The 21,977-nt window shown below is 35.7% G+C and overlaps 3 protein-coding genes across 12 annotated transcripts; 2 read left to right on the top strand and 1 right to left on the bottom strand.

Moving 5' to 3' along the window:
* The first annotated feature begins 210 nt into the window (after positions 1–210).
* LOC114725706 (protein CHROMATIN REMODELING 35-like) lies at positions 211–5,726 on the top strand. 5 transcript variants are annotated; one of them, XM_028912280.1, is made up of 8 exons: positions 211–397; positions 476–541; positions 1,194–1,423; positions 1,550–1,720; positions 2,496–2,711; positions 3,040–3,192; positions 3,560–5,301; positions 5,386–5,726. In XM_028912280.1, exons 2-8 carry the CDS (start codon positions 493–495, stop codon positions 5,390–5,392), a joined length of 2,568 nt encoding a protein of 855 aa, XP_028768113.1. In that variant the 5' UTR covers positions 211–397; positions 476–492; the 3' UTR covers positions 5,393–5,726. The 5 variants fall into 5 exon arrangements, with proteins under 5 accessions (XP_028768113.1, XP_028768080.1, XP_028768098.1 ...); XM_028912247.1 differs by having other exon boundaries at positions 213–397; positions 1,550–1,723; XM_028912265.1 differs by having other exon boundaries at positions 213–382; positions 1,550–1,723.
* Positions 5,727–7,474: 1,748 nt separating this feature from the next.
* LOC114725733 (BEL1-like homeodomain protein 6) lies at positions 7,475–12,573 on the bottom strand. Of its 5 annotated transcripts, none has more exons than XM_028912307.1 (6): positions 12,288–12,573; positions 12,014–12,161; positions 10,233–11,309; positions 8,520–8,896; positions 8,369–8,429; positions 7,475–8,161 (listed from the first exon to the last, which is right to left on the bottom strand). In XM_028912307.1, the coding sequence occupies exons 3-6, from the start codon at positions 11,052–11,054 to the stop codon at positions 7,589–7,591; spliced, it is 1,833 nt and encodes a 610-aa protein (XP_028768140.1). In that variant the 5' UTR covers positions 11,055–11,309; positions 12,014–12,161; positions 12,288–12,573; the 3' UTR covers positions 7,475–7,588. The 5 variants fall into 5 exon arrangements, with proteins under 5 accessions (XP_028768140.1, XP_028768135.1, XP_028768146.1 ...); XM_028912302.1 differs by having other exon boundaries at positions 12,014–12,321; positions 12,470–12,572; XM_028912313.1 differs by lacking the exon at positions 12,014–12,161.
* Positions 12,574–16,969: 4,396 nt separating this feature from the next.
* LOC114725692 (RNA-binding protein 28) lies at positions 16,970–21,686 on the top strand. Of its 2 annotated transcripts, none has more exons than XM_028912230.1 (12): positions 16,970–17,183; positions 17,286–17,346; positions 18,043–18,079; positions 18,771–18,901; positions 19,051–19,146; positions 19,240–19,339; positions 19,536–19,669; positions 19,830–19,969; positions 20,377–20,427; positions 20,525–20,607; positions 20,694–20,748; positions 20,832–21,686. In XM_028912230.1, the coding sequence occupies exons 1-12, from the start codon at positions 17,088–17,090 to the stop codon at positions 20,955–20,957; spliced, it is 1,110 nt and encodes a 369-aa protein (XP_028768063.1). In that variant the 5' UTR covers positions 16,970–17,087; the 3' UTR covers positions 20,958–21,686. The 2 variants fall into 2 exon arrangements, with proteins under 2 accessions (XP_028768063.1, XP_028768071.1); XM_028912238.1 differs by having other exon boundaries at positions 19,054–19,146.
* The last annotated feature ends 291 nt before the right edge of the window (positions 21,687–21,977 follow it).

A 21,977-nucleotide genomic window follows, 5' to 3' on the forward strand; every position in this document is an offset into this window, starting at 1 on the left:
TCCAACCCTAAATCAGAACTATGGGACCATGCTCTCTGCGTAGCAATAATTTCCCGATTAGCGCTTCAATCTAAGCCCTCAACTTGTTTTACCAAGAAAATTTAATGCTTTCTCTGCCCCTTCGCTGAACTCACAGGATCGTACCCCAAAACAGTCTAAGCAGGAAGCGGCGCGTAGCCTCGCTGCGCGTGTAGGAGTATTTTTACTTTAAAGCGCCCACGCGAGTTGCTGGCTGGGCTGGGTTGCTCCTCCAGAAAAAAAGCACGCCGAGGCAACGATCAGTCAGACCCCGCCTCAATTGACTCTTGTTTCGAAATTTTGCGCCTTCTGAAGTTGTTTCTGTAACGTTTCGCGTACCAAATTCTTGAGCTCGGGCTGAGGAGTGAAGTTCATTCTCGTTCTTTTCCCTACATCATCATTATTTTGATATCATCGTTTACGCATTTTTCATTTGATTCCTGATTGTAATTTTCAGCTTTTCCGTCCCCATTTATGGAGTCACCCGCAGTTGGTGTGCTGCCGGCTAAACGCCCTGCAAATGGTATTCCCTGACTCTTGTCTCTTTACCTCCTCTCACGTGAATCGTATTTGTCGGGACAATGTTGGTCGCTAGTTGCTGAGCATCTTATATTGTGTTTTCAGCCGCATTTTCTTGCATGGTCCTAATGCTTGCGATCATTTCACCTCTTTAATTGATTATGCTCTTCGTTGTCTCTCTTTTCTTTCTAGTTTATCTGAGCGCATGCATTGATACAGTTGTGCGCTAAAAATATTTTGCATATCAGAGAATCGAACCCACTATGGAATAGAAGCTAATAAAATATTGTTTTGACTTCATTCGGAGTGTCTAAAGGCTCCATGGAATCCACTTTGGGCGTAGTGAGTTGCCGGAGGTCTTGAAGCACTGAATTGATACTAAGATCAAACATTTTTGTAAAACTGATCTCATTGATGAGCTTTATGAAGTGGAAAGCAGATGCTGCATTTGTATATTTATCATTGTTTTCGCTCGTATCATGTTCCTTGAGGAATTTTCGTTGTATCGTTGAAGATAGATGTCTTCAGGTCTTTCCTCCCCTTATTATAGCTGTTGCCATATTATAGCTGGTCTTCAGGTCTCCTTTGTGAATTGTAATGCATCAACGGATGTTGATTTTGTTTAACTTTTGGTACTCGTTATTTTCTGAGAACAGGATTTAATTTAGAGAAACACAAAAGATTAAAAGTTGTAGACTATAGCAATCCATATGCAATTGCCGACTTGCTTGATGGCCTGAACCACGGAAAATTTGGAAGTGTCACAAAGGATATAGAGTCCCTTATAGCTCAAAAGATGCAGACATTGAGCCCTATATTTGCAAAAGATCCTGCGCTTCTACAGTTTGTGAAAGTGGGAATGAATCACAATGAAGACACTGCAAAGGTGAAAATTTTAATCAGATTCGCTGACTTACAAACATGGACTGGGGCTAACCGGCTAAGGCCTAATACACTTTAGCTAACGCATACTCCATACATTATACTAATGGTTAATGATTTTCCATGTCAGAAAATCATAGATTTGGAGGATAATCTCAAGACAAAGACTGCTCCAAAAGCATCATCAACTGTTGTAATTATTGATTCAGATGAGGAAGATGATAGAGATAAGAAACCTTTTCTGCCATTTCAAGAAGTTGTACTGCCAAAACCTGTTGTCCCACCGACTACAAAGGACATGGTTGTAAGTGTTTACCTGTTCTGTTAACCCTAAAGTGGTGAAAGCATGAAATAATTTTATGTTTGTGTATTTGAGCTTTGTATTTTGAAAGTATTTTCTTTCTATAAGAACTGAATAAATTTGATTGAAGCATATCTTATTTGACTGTTATTTGTTATTTTTTTTCCTGGGTGTTGGAAAGGGAGGGTTTGATTCTTGTAAATATATATCTGGGAGGTGTGTTACATGTTGTTTATCTTTATTCTCATGTTGAGCGGATTGTCTAGGGCTTTGGAGCTCATTACCTTGTGTAACAAGCTTTGACGCGTAACAGCTAATTATTGATGAGCATGTGATGATGCTCAAGTAAAATTGTGACATGTGGCAAAAATCATGAGAAATTTCGAGTTCCTTCTTTTCCTGACATAGGATCTGGGTCAGTATGGTGATGTTACTTCTATTTTAGTACTGTGACTTCTGCTAATTGGGACGACTTAGAAGTTACTCGTCTGAAACTTCTCCTTAAATGGAACAGTTATGTAGATTGTCACCAATTTTCTTTCTAAACTTTAAAATTTGATTCGAACGGAAACACACTCACTATCAGATAAACCCATACTTTGGATTACTGCATGTGAAAATTGTTTGCTCCCTGTTGTCTGATATTGTGTGTGTGTGTGTGTGTGTGTTTTGCCCTTTTTATGACACGTGTGGATGTTGTATTTGTTGCAACTTATCATGTCTTGCATCCTTTTGATCTGACTTCCTTTGATACTTTATTTGCAATTATCAATAGGTGTACCATGGTCCCAATGCACATCCTTCTATTGGGTGTCATGCTGGAATTCTAGGTGTAAAACCTGAACTTTCTCTTGTTGGTGAAGACAACATTGAAAAAGATAAAGGTGCTTTTATTGGTGTTCAAGGGGAAGACAATCCACAGGCTGATACAAAGGGCGATGAGCTAGATGATATTTGGAGGGAGATGTCAATGGCAATAGAATGTTCCAAAGTATGATTACTTTTTGAGAAAAGCAAATGTGACAGTGTTTGATTACTTTATGTGCTGCCTTATTTGAAGTAATTGCATTTTATCGTTATTACTCCTTAAATATTCTTGACATTTAGTTCCCCTTTCCCCTTGCTAGTCTCCCATATGTTGTGCTTTCTATAGCTCATTTTTCCTGATAAATTCCTTTTATGATTTTCACATAATGTAAAATTGCGTAGTTGTTTAGATGGTAAGTATGCTCTTACCTTCTCTACCAAGGTGAATCACCTATAAAAATACAATGGTAAGTTCCACTGGCACTAATTTCTTTTAATTCTGCTTTCACTAGGATGATGCTATGGATTCTCCACATGATGAAGCTGAAAAGGGTGGGGGTGACTGTGATCACTCTTATGTTTTAAAAGATGATCTTGGTTATGTTTGTCGCGTCTGTGGAGTTATCGACAGAGGAATTGAAACCATATTTGAATTCCAGTACAAGGTTAGATCCTTATATCTGCATTATACTTTAAGTTGGTAGATATCTGGGTATGATCTTTATTTCCCCTAAAAAAAGGTGATTCAAATTGAGCAAAATAAATTTCCCAAATTTCCACAGAAGAAGGGAAAGGAAAAACCATAATTTATTTTGTCATGCTCAAAATTCTATTTTTGTATGGTTTGAAACATCTAACCTTTAAATTGAAACGAGATTTTACTTGTTGCGATGGTTTTTAGGACAATGATTTATAACCAGAATAAGTTATTTTCATGAGTAATTTGCTGGATTAAGATAAAGATTGCTTTTTGTTGACACTTGTGACAGTTCAAAAACATAGTCCCTTGTTAATATTTTCATTTTGTTAAAGGTCAAAAAAAGTACAAGAACTTACGCGGCTGATTCATGGAATGCCAAAGAGAGAACAGCGCCTGAGGTATCAGGACTTAAATTTGGTGAAGATGGTCTTGTGATAACTGAAATATCTGCTCACCCTAGGCATATGAAGCAAATGAAACCTCATCAAATTGAAGGATTTAATTTTCTTGTCCGTAACCTTGCGGGTGACAATCCTGGTGGTTGCATCTTGGCCCATGCTCCTGGTTCTGGGAAGACATTCATGATAATTAGTTTCATGCAAAGTTTTCTGGGCAAGTATCCTCAGGCTCATCCCCTTGTGGTTCTTCCTAAGGGAATATTGGCTACTTGGAAAAAGGAGTTCCAAACATGGCAAGTGGAGGACATTCCACTCTATGATTTTTACTCTGCTAAGGCAGACAGTCGGTCTCAGCAACTGGAAGTTTTAAAACAGTGGGTGGAGCAGAAGAGTATTCTTTTCCTAGGATACAAACAATTCTCTTCAATTGTCTGTGATACTGGAACTAGCCCCGTATCAGTAACTTGCCAAAAGATATTGCTTGAGGCTCCTTCTATTCTAATTTTAGATGAGGGACACACACCAAGGAATGACAACACTGACATAGTTCAATCCCTTACGAAAGTGCAAACTCCTCGAAAAGTTGTGCTGTCAGGAACCCTATATCAAAATCATGTCAAGGAGGTGTTTAACATTTTAAACATTGTGCGTCCACCAAATTTTCTACGTTCACAGACATCTCGACCTATTGTCAGGCGCATTAAGAGTAGAGTGCATGTACCAGGCGTGAAAGATTTCTGTGACTTGGTGGAGAACACTTTGCAGAAGGACCCTGATTTTAAAAGGAAAGTGGCTGTCATTCAAGATTTGCGTGAGATGACAAGCCAGGTACTTCATTACTACAAGGGAGATTTTCTTGATGAGCTTCCTGGCCTTGTAGATTTTGCTGTTGTGCTCAATCTTACTCCCCGACAGAAGCATGAAGTCCATAAACTAAAGCACTTATCCAGAAAGTTTAAGATAAGTTCTGTAGGAAGTGCTGTTTATCTCCACGCTAAATTAAAGCCTATGGCGGAAAATTGCGCTGAGAATTCTGCTGTATCTGATCAGATGATGGATGAGAAAATAGAGAGTATAGATGTGGAAGATGGAGTAAAGTCAAAATTCTTTCTTAAAATGCTGAACCTTTGTGAATCAAGTGGGGAGAAGCTTCTAGTTTTCAGCCAATATCTCTTGCCTTTGAAATATTTAGAAAGGTTAACTGTGAAAAGGAAGGGATGGAGTCCAGGAAAAGAAATATTTGTTATATCAGGTGAATCAAGCTCTGAACAAAGAGAATGGTCCATGGAGCGGTTTAACAATTCACCAGATGCTAAAGTCTTCTTTGGCTCAATCAAGGCATGTGGAGAAGGCATATCTCTGGTTGGGGCATCGCGCATAATTATTTTAGATGTTCATCTAAATCCATCAGTGACACGCCAAGCAATTGGCCGTGCATTCCGACCAGGTCAGACAAAGAAAGTCTTTGCATATCGGTTGATAGCTGCCGATTCTCCTGAACAAGAAGACCATGATACTTGTTTCAAGAAGGAATTAATATCAAAAATGTGGTTTGAATGGAATGAATACTGCGGCTTTCGTGATTTTGAAGTTGAGACTGTTAATGTGGAACAATGTGATGATTTCTTTCTGCAAAGTCCGTTGCTAAGGGATGATATTAAAATTCTGCATAGAAGGTCAGTGGTCGCCTCTCCTGCCTTTTAAGACAACCATGCAATTCTCTCTTAACATTTTAATATTCTGTTGTGTGTTTCATGTAGGCCTTGACACTCAGGTGAGCTTGATGGACCGGGGTAACTGAAGTTCGTTTGAGATTGCACAGTTTAACGTACAGTCCAATGTGATATCGGCTCCGTAAACTTGATTCTACTAGTTTGTAAATGCACAGTAGTTCATAACATTAGGCATGTCCTTCTTTCGATGTCCTCAGTTTTTTTGTCAAAAAAAAAGAAAAGAATCAGTCTTGTATTGGCTTGCTCGCGGTGATTTACATCGTAACTCGAGGGCTTGAAACTAAGTTTCTGACGAAGATCCTTTAAAACAACTTCAGACAAAATTCCGATGTGGAAAAATAGAAAAATTGGGGCCCAATTGTGTGGAACTGATAACAAGGTACAGGTGCGTTCTCCTCTGTCTGATCTTCATCCCAAAGCGCATCTTCAGTCACTGAAAAGGAGTTGGATACTTCGATCTTGTTCATGTTAGCTGATTCTTATTATAAGTTTGAAATAACTAATTTACAGATAACTAGTAATTAGTTAAAATTACTCAAAAAATAATAAATAGGTGAAAAATGTATTTTTATTTTTAAATATGTATTTATAATAAATAAGAAAAATAATTAAATATGAAAGAGAATGTGCGAAAAAATATGACGAGAGAAAAATAACTAAAAGGCGACATTGAAAAAAATATATTAAATGTTAAGATGTTTAAATTAAAGTTTATAAAATGGACCTTGTTTTTTGTGAAATTTGAAGTTTATAAATAAGAGAGAAAGGAGTAAGGAATAACCGACATCTTTTACTCAGTTATCTGAGTTCACATATAATTGCAATATTGGTAGTATCTCAGTAAATGAATTGGTTGTCTAATACTGAAAGAGAAATTAATTTGTTAATATGTAAAATGTTTCACATTCTTACGCATGCAATTATCAAGCTAATTTAATGCACTTTAGTAGCTGTATACATTAAACCCGAAGTAGATTAGCATGCGTTTGGCTCTGCTTCGAGACAGCCTCTTCGTCCAGGTCATGGGGATGTATATTACTATTGTTCAACATTCTTCGATTTGGTGAAGATGCTGCGGCAAAATGATGATTTTAAAACAATAACAGAACCTTCCAGAAATGACCAGTGTTTGATATCATGGCGATGCATGTTATAGTTCACGTTAATGAAGCTCGTTATAATTCTAAGCGCACTCCAATCTTTTTATTGGCCAGAATATAACATGATCATCCGATAAGAAAGCTAGATTTCCGCACATAATGTTTTTGTAAATTTAATGCCAACACTAAGGTGAAATCAACTAATCTATCCAGTTAATTACTGTTATATCCGTAAGACTGTTGATCTTAAATACATAATCTTTTATAAAATATAACGTTACATTTGTGACTCAGTAACAAAAAAGCAACTCTAACCATTTTCTCCGAACCAGTTTTGATGGTTATCACTTTGATGAGTATCCCGAACTCATTATATCTAAATCATTCATATCTCTTTTAGATGGTTTGGATTTGATTTTTTTTTTTATTTGTTCAATATAATTATTTTAATGTGTATAAAATTAAAATAGAGATAACCTCTTAGTTATCATTTTTTTTTTCAAAAAATAGTTTTTTATTTAAAAATAATTAAAAATTTTAAAGCTAAACTATTTAAATTAAATAGAGATGATCTAGATTTGATAAGCTTAAAATACTTATCAAGATGATAAAGACTGAAATTAGCTTTTTACTTTCTCACGGGAGAATACGACTTTCCATTTTTCAACTTGCCAAGGGATATCGCGGGAAGTTACATAAGTTTTCGACACTGAACTAATTTTAATTATTTTCTTTCATCCAAGTAAAATAGTTAACAGGTGCGAGCAAGGAGTACTTGACACGATCTAGCTTCATCAATCCTATTGTTACACTTCTCATTCTTTCCAACCCCCTTCATAACTCTGGTTATAAAAAAAAAAAGAAAAAAGAGCTGATCTTCCAATAAATTTCGAGATAGAATACAACACTTCTTGCATTGTCCTTGATGGATTGCTTCCTATACAGGGTCGTCTTATATCACTGTCAAACATGATGGAGGACCCACATCAGCGATCATCACTAATCACTCATTTTCATCCCACAAGGATTGTGTCTGATGTACTCAAATCAGACACAATACTATACTTTATTATACATCTTGCATGTCACAATATCGCAACAGGTTGTCTTTATGCTATAAAATCATGCCATTAACGGGACGCAGTGAACCTTCGGTGCTGGTTTCCAGCAGCTACGTAATCAAGTTCTGATGTCTGAGCTCCAATGGTACCATCCTCCCTCATGACAACGAAGCTATGACGACTCTCACCAGACATAAAGTCACCAACTTCACAGTGCTGCAAGCCTAATGTCAGGGACACGCCGTTCCCAGACTGAAACCTTCCCAACTCGGACATTTGGCACGCCGGAGCAACCGCCACAAACCCTGCATTGCCTTCATTAGTCTGAACATCTGTGTTATCTTGGAAGACACTACAGTCATCGAAGCTGAGCCTTTGATGCTCCTCGGTCTGCTTGTCAGATCCCAAGTCTTTTGTTTGTCCAAGTCCAACATTGCTGTTCTTGTCGGCTATTGAACGCTGGCTCTGTTGTAAATCATCGCACCCATCTTCGGAGATCTTGACATCGCTTTTGCCTACCTTGGATGCCTCTTCAGTTGAAGAACTGGAGTTCAAGTCGGCATCTCCAATTTCTTCCTTGTACATCTCCTCAATCATAGGTTTCCAGAGACGAACTCGTGCATTTATAAACCAATTTGAGACCTATATCATGCAAAAGGTATCTTCCTTATCTATCTCAGAGAGTTACGCCGCTCTAAATATATGAATCAAAAACTTCGAGTTCGATTTTGTTCTTCAGCATTTCCCTTTTTTGTTTTTTTGTTTTTTTGTTTTTTTTTTTTTGGGTTCCCTATTAAAATACAAGTAATTATCTTAGCCAGTTCCTAAGAAGACGGTTTTAAATTTTACCTGACTTCTAGTCAAACCTGTCTGCCTTGCTAGCATTGCCTTTTCAGAATCTTTGGGATAGCTGTGAAGCAAGAGAATAGGGCAATTAGATAACTAAACACATAAAGCCTTGGAACAATATCTAAGAAGCAAACAAGAGAAAGAAGAATACGGATGAAGGAAATGTTCAAAAAGCCAGGCGCGAAGAATTGAAACAGAGCCTTCTGGTAGTCCCCTTTGTGGCCTCCACGCATGATGCATCACTCCAAGCTGCTGGAGAGCCCTCTGTTGCCGGATTTGTTGGTCAACATACCGGAGTCTTGATATTCCAACTCCTTCATTATTTCCTGCAGAATCTTGCTCTCCAAGGCTCTTCTGTGTCGCACTGATCTGGCCAGTGATTGCATCATGCAAGCACCGGAAATGACGCGAAATGGTTTGGAGAGCCAGTGCCGTGTATGGTTTAGCTGCCCCACGTCCTGCTATCACATCAAATGACAATACCACAATCTGCATCTGATGATAATATTGTTTGTACCTGCTGTGAACCTGTGGCAATTGCATGGAGGCCATTAGAACTTCCGAGAAAATGGCCTTAACCATGATCACAATAATATGGTAGCCAGCACAATGCAGCAATTATGAGAAAAGACAGATTATTTAGCATGCGTTAACGAATACTATGGACTATTCATCTGGACTAGATCACAGGGCCATGTGATTAAGAATGGGATGAAGGAATGTAAGATAGGAGGATGAAATGTTCCGAATTAATTATAATATGAATATATATGATTTATTGGACAAATGTCTAATTAGATATGTGTCAGTCAGGTGCTTGTTTATAGTAGCAGTCCTCCATCAGCTATTACTTAACATTTATATAAACTTTCGCGTCTGAAACATAAAGTAGCACTCAAGTCAGCGTAGTCATGGGTTGAGTATATGCTAATCCTATTGGTAAAACAAAACGAGGTGTTACCAACTTTATCTCATTCCCAATTATTTAGCAATATACTACCTGCGGTCCTAATTATAAGAGCTAGTTAATTAATTTGAAGAGATTAAGAAAAGAAGTTAAATTAGTTATTTGTAATAAATAAGTATTGTCTTTCCTAAAATATCCTTGCTAATCAAATATATTAGCTAGAACTACTATTGTTAGAAGAACTATTTTGAAAAAAAATACATAAATATTAGAGACAAAGTGGATTGGGATCTTATATTTAGGACCAAAATAAAAGTCAAACAAGGTCTTATATTAAGGACTGAAAATAGTACTAGAGAGTTTATGGTTATGAGAGACATCAGTACTTGTTGGGAAAAAAACTAAAAACTATGATTCCTCCTTAAAAAGTTCCGTCAGCATGCAATTTCCAACACCGCTCCATGAGGGGGATGACTTCAAAGTTTGACACAACTCTATGATTCCTAAACACTATGATAATAACTAAACACTATGCTTCCTCCTTAAAAAGTTCCGTCAGCATGCAATTTAAAACACCGATCCATGAGGCGGATGACTTCAAAGTTTAAAACAACTCTTGGGTTGCCCTATCTTGTAATTTAAGGTTATTAAACTACTAACAGTGTTGGAATACCACTCTCAGTAGTTCCCTGTTCCAAGACAGAACACACATATCTAACTTATAATTTGCCAACTGCTGGACCCCACATGTACTGTTTGGAATTTGAAAAATATATCACATTGTTCATAACTTACGAATAATGCATGTTGCTTTAGATTTCATATTTTATATTGATATTAATAGTGACATTGATGATTATGGGCTCTTCTAAAGGTATAGAAGAACAGTTATGATCAACTGTGTGATGACACTGGACTTATAGAAGAGCAGAACTCAACTTAATATATAGGTCATACCTCATCCAGCATTGACAGTAGCTTTGTTAACTTGTTCTGCAGATCTTGTTTTTCAGCATGTAAAAGCTCACAAGAGGTGTTGCCGGCTAAATCTTGAGGGTTAGGCTCTCTATTAGCAGGGGCCCTTTCATTTTCTAGTCTCCCATCATTCTCCTTAGAAGTCTTTTTCTCACCTGCGCTAGGACTTTTCCCATTGGGTTGTTTTATAGCTTTTTGGATGTCAACAACCTCATCGAGTAGCTCCTGTGCTGCCTTGAGGTACTTGGAATTAGGAATTGTTCTTGAAATATTTGGCATTCCGTGCAAAGAATAATCCCCTCTATCCAAAACTTGACTAGCTTCAGGTAAATCAGGAGGCAAAATTTCACCGTGCCTCATACACTCATGTCTAGATGAGCTGTTTTTATGGCCTGAAATTGATGGATTTTGACCTAAAAACGAATCAAAACTTGGGTTAGAACTTTGATCATGGAAAGGGGACACTTGGATTCCTGGTGGTGTTTGGGACCCAAGACTGAGAGATAATCCCTGGCTCTGCAAGTTATGTCCATCCATGGGGTGTGTTACTAGCATCTCATTTCTCCCCGGTCTCCATGCAGTGAAATCATAGGCCCCAGTTTGTTGCCCACCAAGATTTGCCAAGATTTCTTGCTGTTCTGGGGCTGATTGTGACAAACTCGTTGGTGGGATCACAAAGCACCCATTTTGCTCCTGAGAATTGCCAGAGAATGCTTCTGGATATGAACCATTGTTCATATACAACGTTACATTACTAGGGGTAATCGGTGTCTCAGAATATGAATTTGGCAAATAAGTTGCCATATTGTCAAAACCCTCTGCTTGATGCTTTATGGAAGTAAAAGTTGTAAGCTAATCCAGACATGCACAGAATGTTTTTGAAAATTAATGGTTATTCAAAGTCACGCCGGTACCAACACAGAAGAAGCTTAATTCCGCTTTAGATCATTATGCAATTCATGTCACCAGCACTGAGAGAGGATAAGTCATTGAAACTGACTCCTTTCATTAGCAGAATGCAGATCTCTAATTTCAGGTTTACCTGGCTTTATACATAAGCTGAAAAAAAGAAAAGGAAGCAAAATCAATCCCCAAGTACGCATACTTGTTGCCACCATAAATGAAATTTGTTACTTAGATGCTGTGAAAATCAAGGTAAAGGCAAAAATCCATGAAATTCGTACATGTGAAATGATGTGAGAATCAAGGCTCCAAAAAATGAACTTACTAAGCAAACCAAAATATTAATTGGAAGGAAGGGGGGTTGCTTTTCTTTCCAATCAAGCAGATCCGTGGAAGAAAAAACAGAACGAAGCAAAGGAAAGAATCAAAAACTATAAGTACAACTGAATCTAGAAGAGCTCCTGTCCCATGGCTGAACTTTAGGCTCGGCTCTGCTTAAACTAAATTCAATTAGATAATCGAAAGGTCATCTTAATGACGTCAAAATCAAAACTTCTTCTCCGCCAAATGAAAGTGAATTATTGTTTCCTTATTTTTACCAGAATGAACGTAAACTAAATTCAAGGATTTCTTATCCTAATATATCAACGTAATACTCCAGGGGAACAAGAAATTGCAAGGAAAGAATTTAAAAAAAAAAAAAAAAACTTTTCCATCAACGATCAAACATTTGCTCAGAAGAACCTCCCGCTGATAGCTAATTTACCAGGGAAAAAAGGGGAGCCAAAAAGAAAAGACACTGAGTACTATCAATGTAGCCAACAAAATGGTACTAAAATGCAGGCTCCAAGAGAACTCACTCAAGGTTGCAGAGGATATGTAAGTACCCAACAAACTTAGGTTTCAGAACTAGAAAGTTCACACTTGCTCTTTATCTCTTCGACCAGAGAGACAGAGAAATGCAGTTTGAGGAAGAAAAACCATGAAACCAGAAACACCACCAGTTTTCTTCAGACCTTAAGAGGAAGAATGTTCAAGCTAAGAGCCTAACGTGGCCCTTTAACTCAGAAAAGTGGACTCAACCAAACCTGCATACCCATCTTCCAAAAGCATCATCTATACAGTTCTAGTCACCTGATGAACAAGCATACAGATACTACTCTCAACACTGCAACACGAAGAAAAGAGTCACTAAATGCAATTTAAAGTGGACATGTCGCGCATCGGTGTCGCATGTGATGCAGGACTGTGCTCACGGAACACAAAGGACAAAAATTCGTCGCAGAAAGATAACACGAAGGGAAAGTCTATCTCACCGGCCGGCGTAGAGGCCAGCTCCGACCACCAGGTGTACGAACCAAAGTTAAAGGAAAAAAAAAAGACTTTTCACAGAAGGCTGTGAGAGAAGAGGAGAGATATAGAGAGAGAGAGAGAAGAGAGAAGAGAGAAAGCAAGAGACTGTATAAAGACGAAGAGGAAGCAGAAGGATGACAAAGAAATTGCGGACGCTGCGAGGTTTTGAAGCTCTGGTATTTTTTTCTTCTTTATTTTTTTGTTTTTCTGGCGCTGGGATTGGTGCAAAATCACTGTTGGAGCAGGTCGAGATTGCGTCAGACTGGGCTATTACCATGAAAATACCAAAAGACCAGAAGAAAACGTGAAAGAAATCAGACAGTGGAGGGTCAAAACTGTACTTTGCAATCCCAAATAATGCAAAAGGTGAAAAACTCGACAGCTTTTTACATGGGGAGATCAGTAGATGTAGACGTAGAAATAGCTGATGAAGGAGGTAGGGAGAGCTATCAATGGCTTTGGTTTCTGACTCTCCGCGAAACTTAAAATTTAAAAACTTTTTTATAAATAATAATAAAACAGAAACCTTTTTTCCCTCTCAGCTAGAGTTTGGTTTTGCGGTTGAAACCTGATAAGCTATGACGCTGATTGTTTAGATGGCTCAATAATCACTTTTAAAAAGTTTTATAAATTGAGATAAATTTTTTTATATATTTAATTTATAACCGTAAAAATGTTTTTAAAATTATAATTATGTTTTTACTTAAACACTCTTTTCAAATAAAGAAGGTGTTTGTCTAACTCTAAAAGTGTTTTTAAAAATCACTTTTCTATAAATTGAAACAAACTCCTTCATATATTTATTTTATATATTTTAAAAGTATTTTTAAAATCATAGTTTTGTATCTATCCAAACACTCCCGAAGTGTGATAGATAGAAGGGGTGTTTGGATTCATATAAAAGTACTTTTTAAAAATATTTTTTTACAAGTTAAGACAAAATTTTTTATATATTAGACAAAATTTTGTATATATTTATTTTACATATTATAAAATTATTTTTAAAATTATAGTTTAGTTTTTATCGAAATAGTCTCCTGATAATTTCAGAAGATGCTAAATTTGTTATGATTGAAGATTGTTTCGCTAAATTGTTAGTTCTTTGTTTGTGGGACGGTAAGAGTGTATTTGGTTGTCCTAACAACCAGTTGGTACATCAGACCTAAATGCTTTCATAACTTTAACTCCCTCCAAACCTTATTTCCTTCTCTTGCATTCTCTTCCAAGTCTGGGCTTTCCTGCGTCTTTATTTGCTTGGTTTTTAGCTGTCATATATTCCTATAAGCATATTCATGATTTCATTCTGCTGATTTTATACAGCTAAGCTACTAGCCGTGCAACGTTGTTGTACGTGTTTGATAATTAAACTATAAATAAAACACTAATAGGTGCGACACAAATTAAATGTTTTATAGCCAAGCTTTCTTGGATTATCTAATGTGCTTAGGTAAACAGTATTTATTATATTATAGCTAGCATTGAAACACTGTTTTTGATTTTTATTATAAAAACTAGATAACTAATTTAAGAAGATTAAAAAAATTAATTAAGCCAATTAATTGTGGTAAATATGGACTGATTTCTCTGAGTTATCTTATTTAATTATATATATCAAAACTATTTATTGATGAAAATCTTTTACAATTAATAAAGATATTTTAAAGAAAATATTAAATATTTGAGAGACAAAATATGTTTAGGTTTTATATTTCACCTGTTATTTTGCTAATAGCTAGTTCACTGTATGCTAGGTTCTAATTCTGTTAATACATATTATGAGGTCTCTTTAATTATTAGACAATTGCATGCGGGACGTTGTTATAGCTTCCGATTCCATATCATTAATCTATACGGTTGCATCACTTGCATGCATGTCTCTCTCAATAAAATTTTTTTTGCCAGAAGTCTCTCTGAATAAAATTGAAGAAAGAAAACGATTAAATTGAAAAAAATATATACTCCTCCGGTCCTTATTATAAGACCCAATTTGACTTTTTATTTGGTCCTAATTATAAGACCCAATCTATTTTCTCTCTTATATTTATGCATTTTTTCCAAGATAATCCTTCTAATAATGATAGTTTTAGCCAATATACTTAATTAGCAAGGATATTTTAGGAATAACAACACTTATTTATTATAAATAACCAACTTAACTTACTTCCTTAATCTCCTCAAATAAGTCAATTGGGTCTTATAATTAGAACCGGAGGAGTATTACTATTTGATATCAATCGAAGGTGAAGATGCCTTTTAGAACTAGTAACTTCTTTTCAAAAGTTAATTTAAATCAGTATCAATATATATTACTCCTCCGATCCTTAATATAAGACCCATTTAACTAATTTGATTAGATTAAGGAAGTTAGGTAAGTTAGTTAATTATAAAAAATGTGACATGTTTTTTCTAAAATATCATAATCATCTTTCTTAATATCTCATTTCCCTCTTTTACTTGATTATGGTTGAGAGAATATCCATAGGGTACTTTAGAGAAAATTGATAAATATGATAAATAGGTCTTATATTTATGACTAAAACCAACTTAATAATTGGGTCTTATATTAAGGACCGGAGGAGTATTAAGAACCATGTAGACTCCAGTGTGACGTCTGGGTTGCGTATATAATTTTTTATTACGAATTAATCAAACGGGGATGTGAATTGATATCATTTAAAAGTATAAAAGAAACAGTCAATGAAAATTTATACGAATAGCTTCTTATTAGAACAACTAAATTACACTTTAGTACTGTAAATCAAATTCTCCCGGTGCGTAGAAAATGAAAAATGGTAAATAATCATCTAAAAATTACATTACCACATACCATACGGCAGTCCATAAAAATGAAAGCAGAAACAAGTTGAATACTCCTCTGATTCTAAATATAAGACCCTTATACACATTAATATAAGGATCTTATATTTAGGATCAAGTGAGTAAAAAACAATGAAATAAGAAATTATATTAGTAATATGCATTAGTTAACAAAACATGTTACCAGAACATGTCATATGTTAGAATAATTAAATTTCATACTTCTCTAGTTTTTAATATAAGACATGATGGTGGAACTGATATTAGTCTTATATGTAAGAACTATTTAACATGTTTATCTATTTTTTTCAAAAATATTCATATTTTGTTAACAATTACAGGGGTGAAGGGAATTAAAAAAGGCAAAGAAATTAAGAAAGATGATTACGATATTTTAAAAAAATATCACATTAATCATCTAACAAACATCCTTAATATATTTTAACTAGGTCTTACATTAATAACAAAATAGTACTAAATAAACTAATATATTACTTCAACAATAAAATATAATTTAATTTTTTGGAAAAATACATATTATTTAAATGATAAAATGTTTGGTATAAAAAAAATAAAGAAAATTTAATTGGGTATTGGTTGATAACACATATATCATGCCTAGTGGGTGAAGTGAAGGATGTAATAAAAACTTTGGGGTTTTCTAAATCAAGTTTTAAAGATCAAGATGACATTTGCATACGAGTTAAAGTTTAGAAAATTTTGGCGTAACTTGACACAAGATTTATTTATATATGGCGCTGAACTGCGGATCATGTCCACGAACAGCGGTAGTACTGATACTGGTGAAAATCATGTGCGTGAACGGGATAACGGAATTCCTCTCATATGAGCACAGTGATCAAGAAGAGGGGAGAAGAAGAGGATTGAGGAATGTTGTCCATGGCGCTAAAAATGTTTTAAAACAGCAAATATGTTTCATTTCGTTGGTAAATGACTGTAGTAATATACTACCTCCAGTCTTATTTATAAGAGTTGGTTGACTGATTTGATGATATTAAGAAAAAAAAGTTAAATTAATTATTTGTAATAAATATGTGTTGTCTTTCGTAAAATATTCTCACTAATCAAGCGTATTGGCTAGAATTTTGTTGTTAGAAAGATTATTTTGAAAAAAAATATAAATATGAAAGACAAAGTAGATTGGGATCTTATATTTAAGACCAAAATAAAAGTCAAAATAAAATCTTATATTAAAGACCAGAGGTAGTAACATTTAAGAGATGTTTAAATAAAATCAAACCATAAATTTAAAAATGATTTTTATATGAAAGGAGTTTGTCTCAGTTAATATAAGTATGCTTTTTAATTTTCTTTTTTTTACCCAAACTTCCCCCCACACTGGCAAGGGCTTATTTGCATAAACTTAACGGGATTACACGTTAATGAATGGGCTATTTAAACATTGTTCAAAGTTTAGCGATTTTTTTAATAATTTAGGCATTTTTTTAATAAGTTTAGTCAAGTAAAATAATTTTTTCGTCACAATTGTTAAGTAAAATATTTAATACAAACAAATTAATCCATCGCAGCAACCAGGCAACCCGAAGTCCCGAACCGGGCACTCTTGCCTGCTTGAAGTTCCCACCTTTTTATTTTCGGGCCGCCATTCTCTGCGAGCAGGCGGGTGCGCCCTCTCATGATTTTTGTGTTCTCCTGACCTGAATACGATACTGGACTTAATCACCACCCTACAGCGTTGCAACTTGAATTTTTGCTTGTCTAGCTTTTTCCTTGCGTTCGAACATGGGGAAGAAGAAAGTGAAGGAAAGTGGAGGGAAAGAGCACTGCCCCTCTACTGTTTTTGTCTCGAACTTGCCCTACTCATTCACCAATTCTCAGGTACATGCCTTTCAATTCCCCCTTGTTCGTCTGAAACTCTGAACCGTAGAGTTCGATCAGAATTTGTCTGCTCATGTATATATTTTTGTGAAAACATATCAGTTGGAGGAGACGTTTAGCGAAGTTGGACCAATCAGGCGTTGCTTCATGGTCATGCAGAAGGGTAGGGAGAATGCTAATCTTTGTCCGTGAAATTTTATCTGGGTTATGGTGTTTTAGACGTGTTTGCTATTGTAGTTGAACTTTTCGCACAAAGTGTGTTGCTTTGTGCGAGTAGGAGTTGGAACTCTTTCAGTTCTTCACTCGCTTGAGCAAATTTATTCAACTCTATGTTCATGACTATCAAACGATTAAACTTGGGAGGAGAGGGTGGCCGTGTTTCCACTTTCCTCCCATCGAACAAAGCTTGGGGGCTCTTTTTCTGTATCAAGGTTTTAGCGCCTACTAGAATTTACTGATGGCGGTTAGAAAACCATGCTGCGTTACTTGAACCGTGGAACTGTGATTCATACACGTGTATTTTATTTGATGAAACATGTTGCCATCTATTTTTTTCACTCCAGTATTGAAGTTCTACTGTGCTGGTATTTGTTTGACAGTTAGATTATCAATATACTTATAAGTGCGGTTCTAATGTGCTTCCACATGACATTAAGGAGTTCTTGATCTCGTCATAATCATAAATTATCAATATGATAAAGGCACGAAATTGCATCAAACAATATTTGCATATATTGTTATTAGATTAGATGTATAATAAGCCTATATGTGTGTAATACTCTAATTCGCATCACTATTAGCTAAAGTTGAGCTAGAATATTTAATTTTTCTTTTTCTTTTTCTTAAATATCTACCCCAGGGTCATCTCAGCATCGTGGTTTTGGTTATGTTCAATTGTAAGTTTATTCTTCCCTGACAAGTCTTTGTATATTTTCATCCTCCTCTTCCTTTCTTATTTTGTTTAGGCTGACCTATCCTTTTCCCTCCTCTTCTGTTGGATACTTGTTTTAGTAGGTTTTGGCACTCTGTTATAAATCTCCTGCCGTCTTGTTTACCAGATTTTTAATTTATGACCTGTAGTTTATGTTATATTCTTATAGTTCTTATAAATCATGTCATCAGTTATTCTTTTGCCTTTGATTAATCAGACAGGAGCTTCTATCAAGTTTGAACATTTATATGACAAACATAAATCATGGCAGTGAACTAATATCAGTAAACCTCCATGATCTTGAGATCTGGTTACTGATACAAACTAGATTGTGCTCCACCGTGTGTTGCAGGAAACTACAGGATATATATAGGATATACAGGATATATACATATACAAAGTATTTTCTGAAAACTTCATTCTAGATATGACAGTTGCTTCAATTATGTGAGATCTGTTACTTAAGATAATTGCTGCGCTTTGTGACTGATGTTTCATTGCAGGACACTAACCCTGACTTATCTGGCTATTGAAATGAAGAGTTGAAACTTTTAATTCTTTTGCTTCCCCCTCCCCCAAGCAATTATTTCTGATCTCTCTCTCTCTCTCTCTCTCTCTCTCTGTGACACACACATATCAATTGCTGCTATCATCAGCGCTGTCGAGGAAGATGCTAACCGTGCAATTGAGTCGAAGAATGGTTCATCTGTTGGAGGCCGGAAAATTGCAGTAAAGCATGCCATGCCTCGTCCTCCCCGTGAAGCACGACAATCAAAGTCAAACCAAGGTTATTGCTACATTAAATGTAGTTCAGCATACTGCAATGCATATAGACACACTCCTACATACTTCCTGAAAGATGTGCAAATGTGTGAATGTCATCAATATTCTTTTTTTCCTCTGTCTTTTCTGATTCTGACTTTTTTCATGCTATGGCAGAGAATGCTGATGATATCCCAAAGTCAAAAAATGATGACAATGATGGTGGCTTTTCTGGAGTGAAGAAGCCTTCGTCAGTTACTAAGGAAAAAGGTTGATAACATGCTCCTGCACATTTTTCTTAGTTGTGTATTAATTTAGTTATCAATCTTATATATCCCAGTTATTTTCTTGGAGAATTTTCAGTTGTAAATAATGAAAACCATTCAAGGAAGCATAGTGAAGTGAAAAAAGCAGTTCTTTGTAGGGATATAGCAGATGAGGGGGGCTGTTCTGAAAAGCAGAGGTACTTACTATTCCCTCCTTTGTAATTCCATCAAGTTTTCCATTTGGTAAAAAGAATGTTTCATGGTTGTGATTATAATGAAATAAGAGAATTCTTATACAGAGTCCTCTTTTTGGAGGTCCTTTTTTTGCAAAATAGTATTTCATTAATAAAATTTGTGTTTCTTCTTATATAATTTTCATTTTATCTTTGGCAGGGTTGCTAGAACTGTCATATTTGGCGGTCTTATCAATTCGGATATGGCTGAAGTTGTTCACAGCCAAGTACGGGAGATTGGCAGTGTGTGTTCTATAAAGTACCCCCTTCCTAGGGAAGAATTTGAACAGCATGGTAGATATAAATTTTACCCTTTTGGACTAGGATACTCTAGTTTTATAGCTATGCAATCATTTTTAAGTCTAACATTGATTGAAATTGCTAGAGATGGTTTTGGAATTGAATGTTCTCGCCTATATTATCTGAGTATTAATTAACGATAACATTCTTCCAGGTCTCTTGCAAGATGGATGTAAATTGGATGCTTCAGCTGTACTTTACACAAGTGTGAAATCAGCACGAGCTTCTGTTGCGTTGCTGCATCAGAAAGAAATTGGAGGAGGAATTGTCTGGGCACGTCAATTGGGTGGAGAGGTAAAGTAAATGCACGTCTGCTATAAGTTTAGCTAGAAAACCTGTTTTATATTCTTATTTTTATTCAAGAAAAAATCTACATCTGAGGCATAACTCCCACCCCACTGTGTCATCTGAGATGAGTAAATCTGTTTTTGAAATGTGGACCAGCTCACCATCAACCAAGCCAAACCACGCTATTTGCTGGCCATAATTTGCAATTTGGTTTTTGGGGAATACTGATCTTTTATTGGAGTCGTTCAATAATCTATTACATGGTAGAAGTTAGACTTAAGTGTGTGCTGGGCTTTGTTATCTCCTTTTGTATATTTTGTTCTCAATCAGCACAAATGTAGTTTTCCCTCTTTACAAAACGTGTGCATCAACTATTGTTAGTTTCTGAGAAATTTTATGTTACATGTGGACAGGGTTCCAAGACACAGAAATGGAAGCTTATTGTTAGAAATCTTCCGTTCAAGGTTTGATGCCTGGGATTACAGAACTTGATAAACCTTTCCCCCCTTTTTCTTGACTGGAGATCATGACTTCTGACCGGTTGACTAAACATTGGTACAGGCCAAGGAAAATGAAGTAAAAGAAATGTTTTCATCTGCTGGGTTCGTGTGGGATGTATTTATTCCACGCAAGTCTGATACAGGGTATATTCTGAACTCCTGAATTCATCTGTTTCAATGTAATATCGTGTTATATTTTCTTATTCTACCTTTTCCCTTCCCTCTTGCAGACTGTCTAAGGGTTTTGCATTTGTGAAATTCACTTGCAAGCAACATGCAGAAAATGTATGAATTTTGGTCAAGGCTGTATTCTAGAGTATTGGTTTTTTCAATAAATGATGTGATTAAAGCTTTCCTCTTTCTTGCAGGCTATTCAGAAGCTTAATGGATCAAAGCTTGGCAAGCGCCTCATAGCTGTTGATTGGGCTGTTCCAAAGAAGATATATAGCAATGATAAAAATGGTATGCTTGCTTTGGAAAATGGTAGGTTTTGATATTTTGGTGCAATTATTGAACTTGACTGCCACCATCCATATTACTCAAGCAATTTTTATTTTTCTCCTATCATTTTTTTGATATGTAAAGAGCTGGTATTCTAAAATTGGGGCAATATTATGTATTTGTCCTGACTTGAGCATAAGTATTCTGATTCTTATTTAATAAATCCGTAATACTATATCATTTGGCAATATGAAAGGCATTATCTTTTATCTATGGTTCAAGAAATTCAGATAACTTAAGGTCCTTTATTTTCATTTATCTGCATTAGATACTATTATGCCTCCGTATATTAATGGCACTCACATTTTTCTGGCAAAGTTAACAAGTCTTCCATCTATAGACTTGATAATTTCTTTGAGGTCAAAGTTCAATGTTTCCATTTACAGTCTTTTGAATGTCTACAGTACGTTTTGTTCTCACTGCTAACACTGCAGTGAGGTATAGATATTTTAAGATTTGCTGGCATCAACATATCAGTTTTAACTGATTGTTTGGGTAATTTCTGAACTTTGAAGTAGAATATGCTTATGGAATGCCTGCCATATGATATTCGTTTCCATTCTTGTTCACATTTGCAATTCCAATGTTGGGGCTTTACCTTTGTCTATACCTTTCTTCTTGACCTAGTGATATTGAAAGGGTGAAGTTTATTTGTGCTTGGCTCTATTTTTTTCAACGGAATCTTCATTTCTTCTAATTTGCAAAGATATTGGTTAGCTTTTCCCCCCCCTCTAAGACTTGGTTATTGATAGAGCACAATGACGGTGTGTGATCCATGTAGCTGACCAGTTTGTTGTTGTTATTGTTGTATTGGCTAGCTTTTTTACACTAATTAACTTCCTAGTCCTTCTGTTCTATTGTTCTGTACTTGTGTTTTGCCATTTTGTTTCGTTTTCTGATTTGAGGGGTTCTTATTTTTTACACTTTGTACTCTCTTCTCTTTCTTATACATTTTCTTATTTATGAAACAAATCACGAAATGCCAGATGCCATTCTTATTTACTTTGTGCATG

The sequence above is a fragment of the Neltuma alba genome, unplaced genomic scaffold, assembly GCF_004799145.2.
Source record: "Neltuma alba isolate B1F8T4 unplaced genomic scaffold, ASM479914v2 tig00002414_pilon, whole genome shotgun sequence".
In the NCBI taxonomy this organism is placed as follows: domain Eukaryota; kingdom Viridiplantae; phylum Streptophyta; class Magnoliopsida; order Fabales; family Fabaceae; genus Neltuma; species Neltuma alba.

Bases quoted from the DNA above. Each gene is read 5' to 3' on its own strand.
- LOC114725706 (XM_028912247.1), top strand. From the start codon at position 493: ATGGAGTCACCCGCAGTTGGTGTGCTGCCGGCTAAACGCCCTGCAAAT. The intron at 1,724-2,495 runs GTAAGTGTTTAC...AATTATCAATAG, and splicing joins CGACTACAAAGGACATGGTT to GTGTACCATGGTCCCAATGC. The intron at 3,193-3,559 runs GTTAGATCCTTA...ATTTTGTTAAAG, and splicing joins TATTTGAATTCCAGTACAAG to GTCAAAAAAAGTACAAGAAC.
- LOC114725733 (XM_028912313.1), bottom strand. From the start codon at position 11,054: ATGGCAACTTATTTGCCAAATTCATATTCTGAGACACCGATTACCCCT. The intron at 8,897-10,232 runs GTATGACCTATA...CAATTGCCACAG, and splicing joins TACTGTCAATGCTGGATGAG to GTTCACAGCAGGTACAAACA. The intron at 8,430-8,519 runs GTATTCTTCTTT...CTTGCTTCACAG, and splicing joins TTTGAACATTTCCTTCATCC to CTATCCCAAAGATTCTGAAA.
- LOC114725692 (XM_028912230.1), top strand. From the start codon at position 17,088: ATGGGGAAGAAGAAAGTGAAGGAAAGTGGAGGGAAAGAGCACTGCCCC. The intron at 17,347-18,042 runs GTAGGGAGAATG...TATCTACCCCAG, and splicing joins CTTCATGGTCATGCAGAAGG to GGTCATCTCAGCATCGTGGT. The intron at 20,608-20,693 runs GTATATTCTGAA...TCCCTCTTGCAG, and splicing joins CCACGCAAGTCTGATACAGG to ACTGTCTAAGGGTTTTGCAT.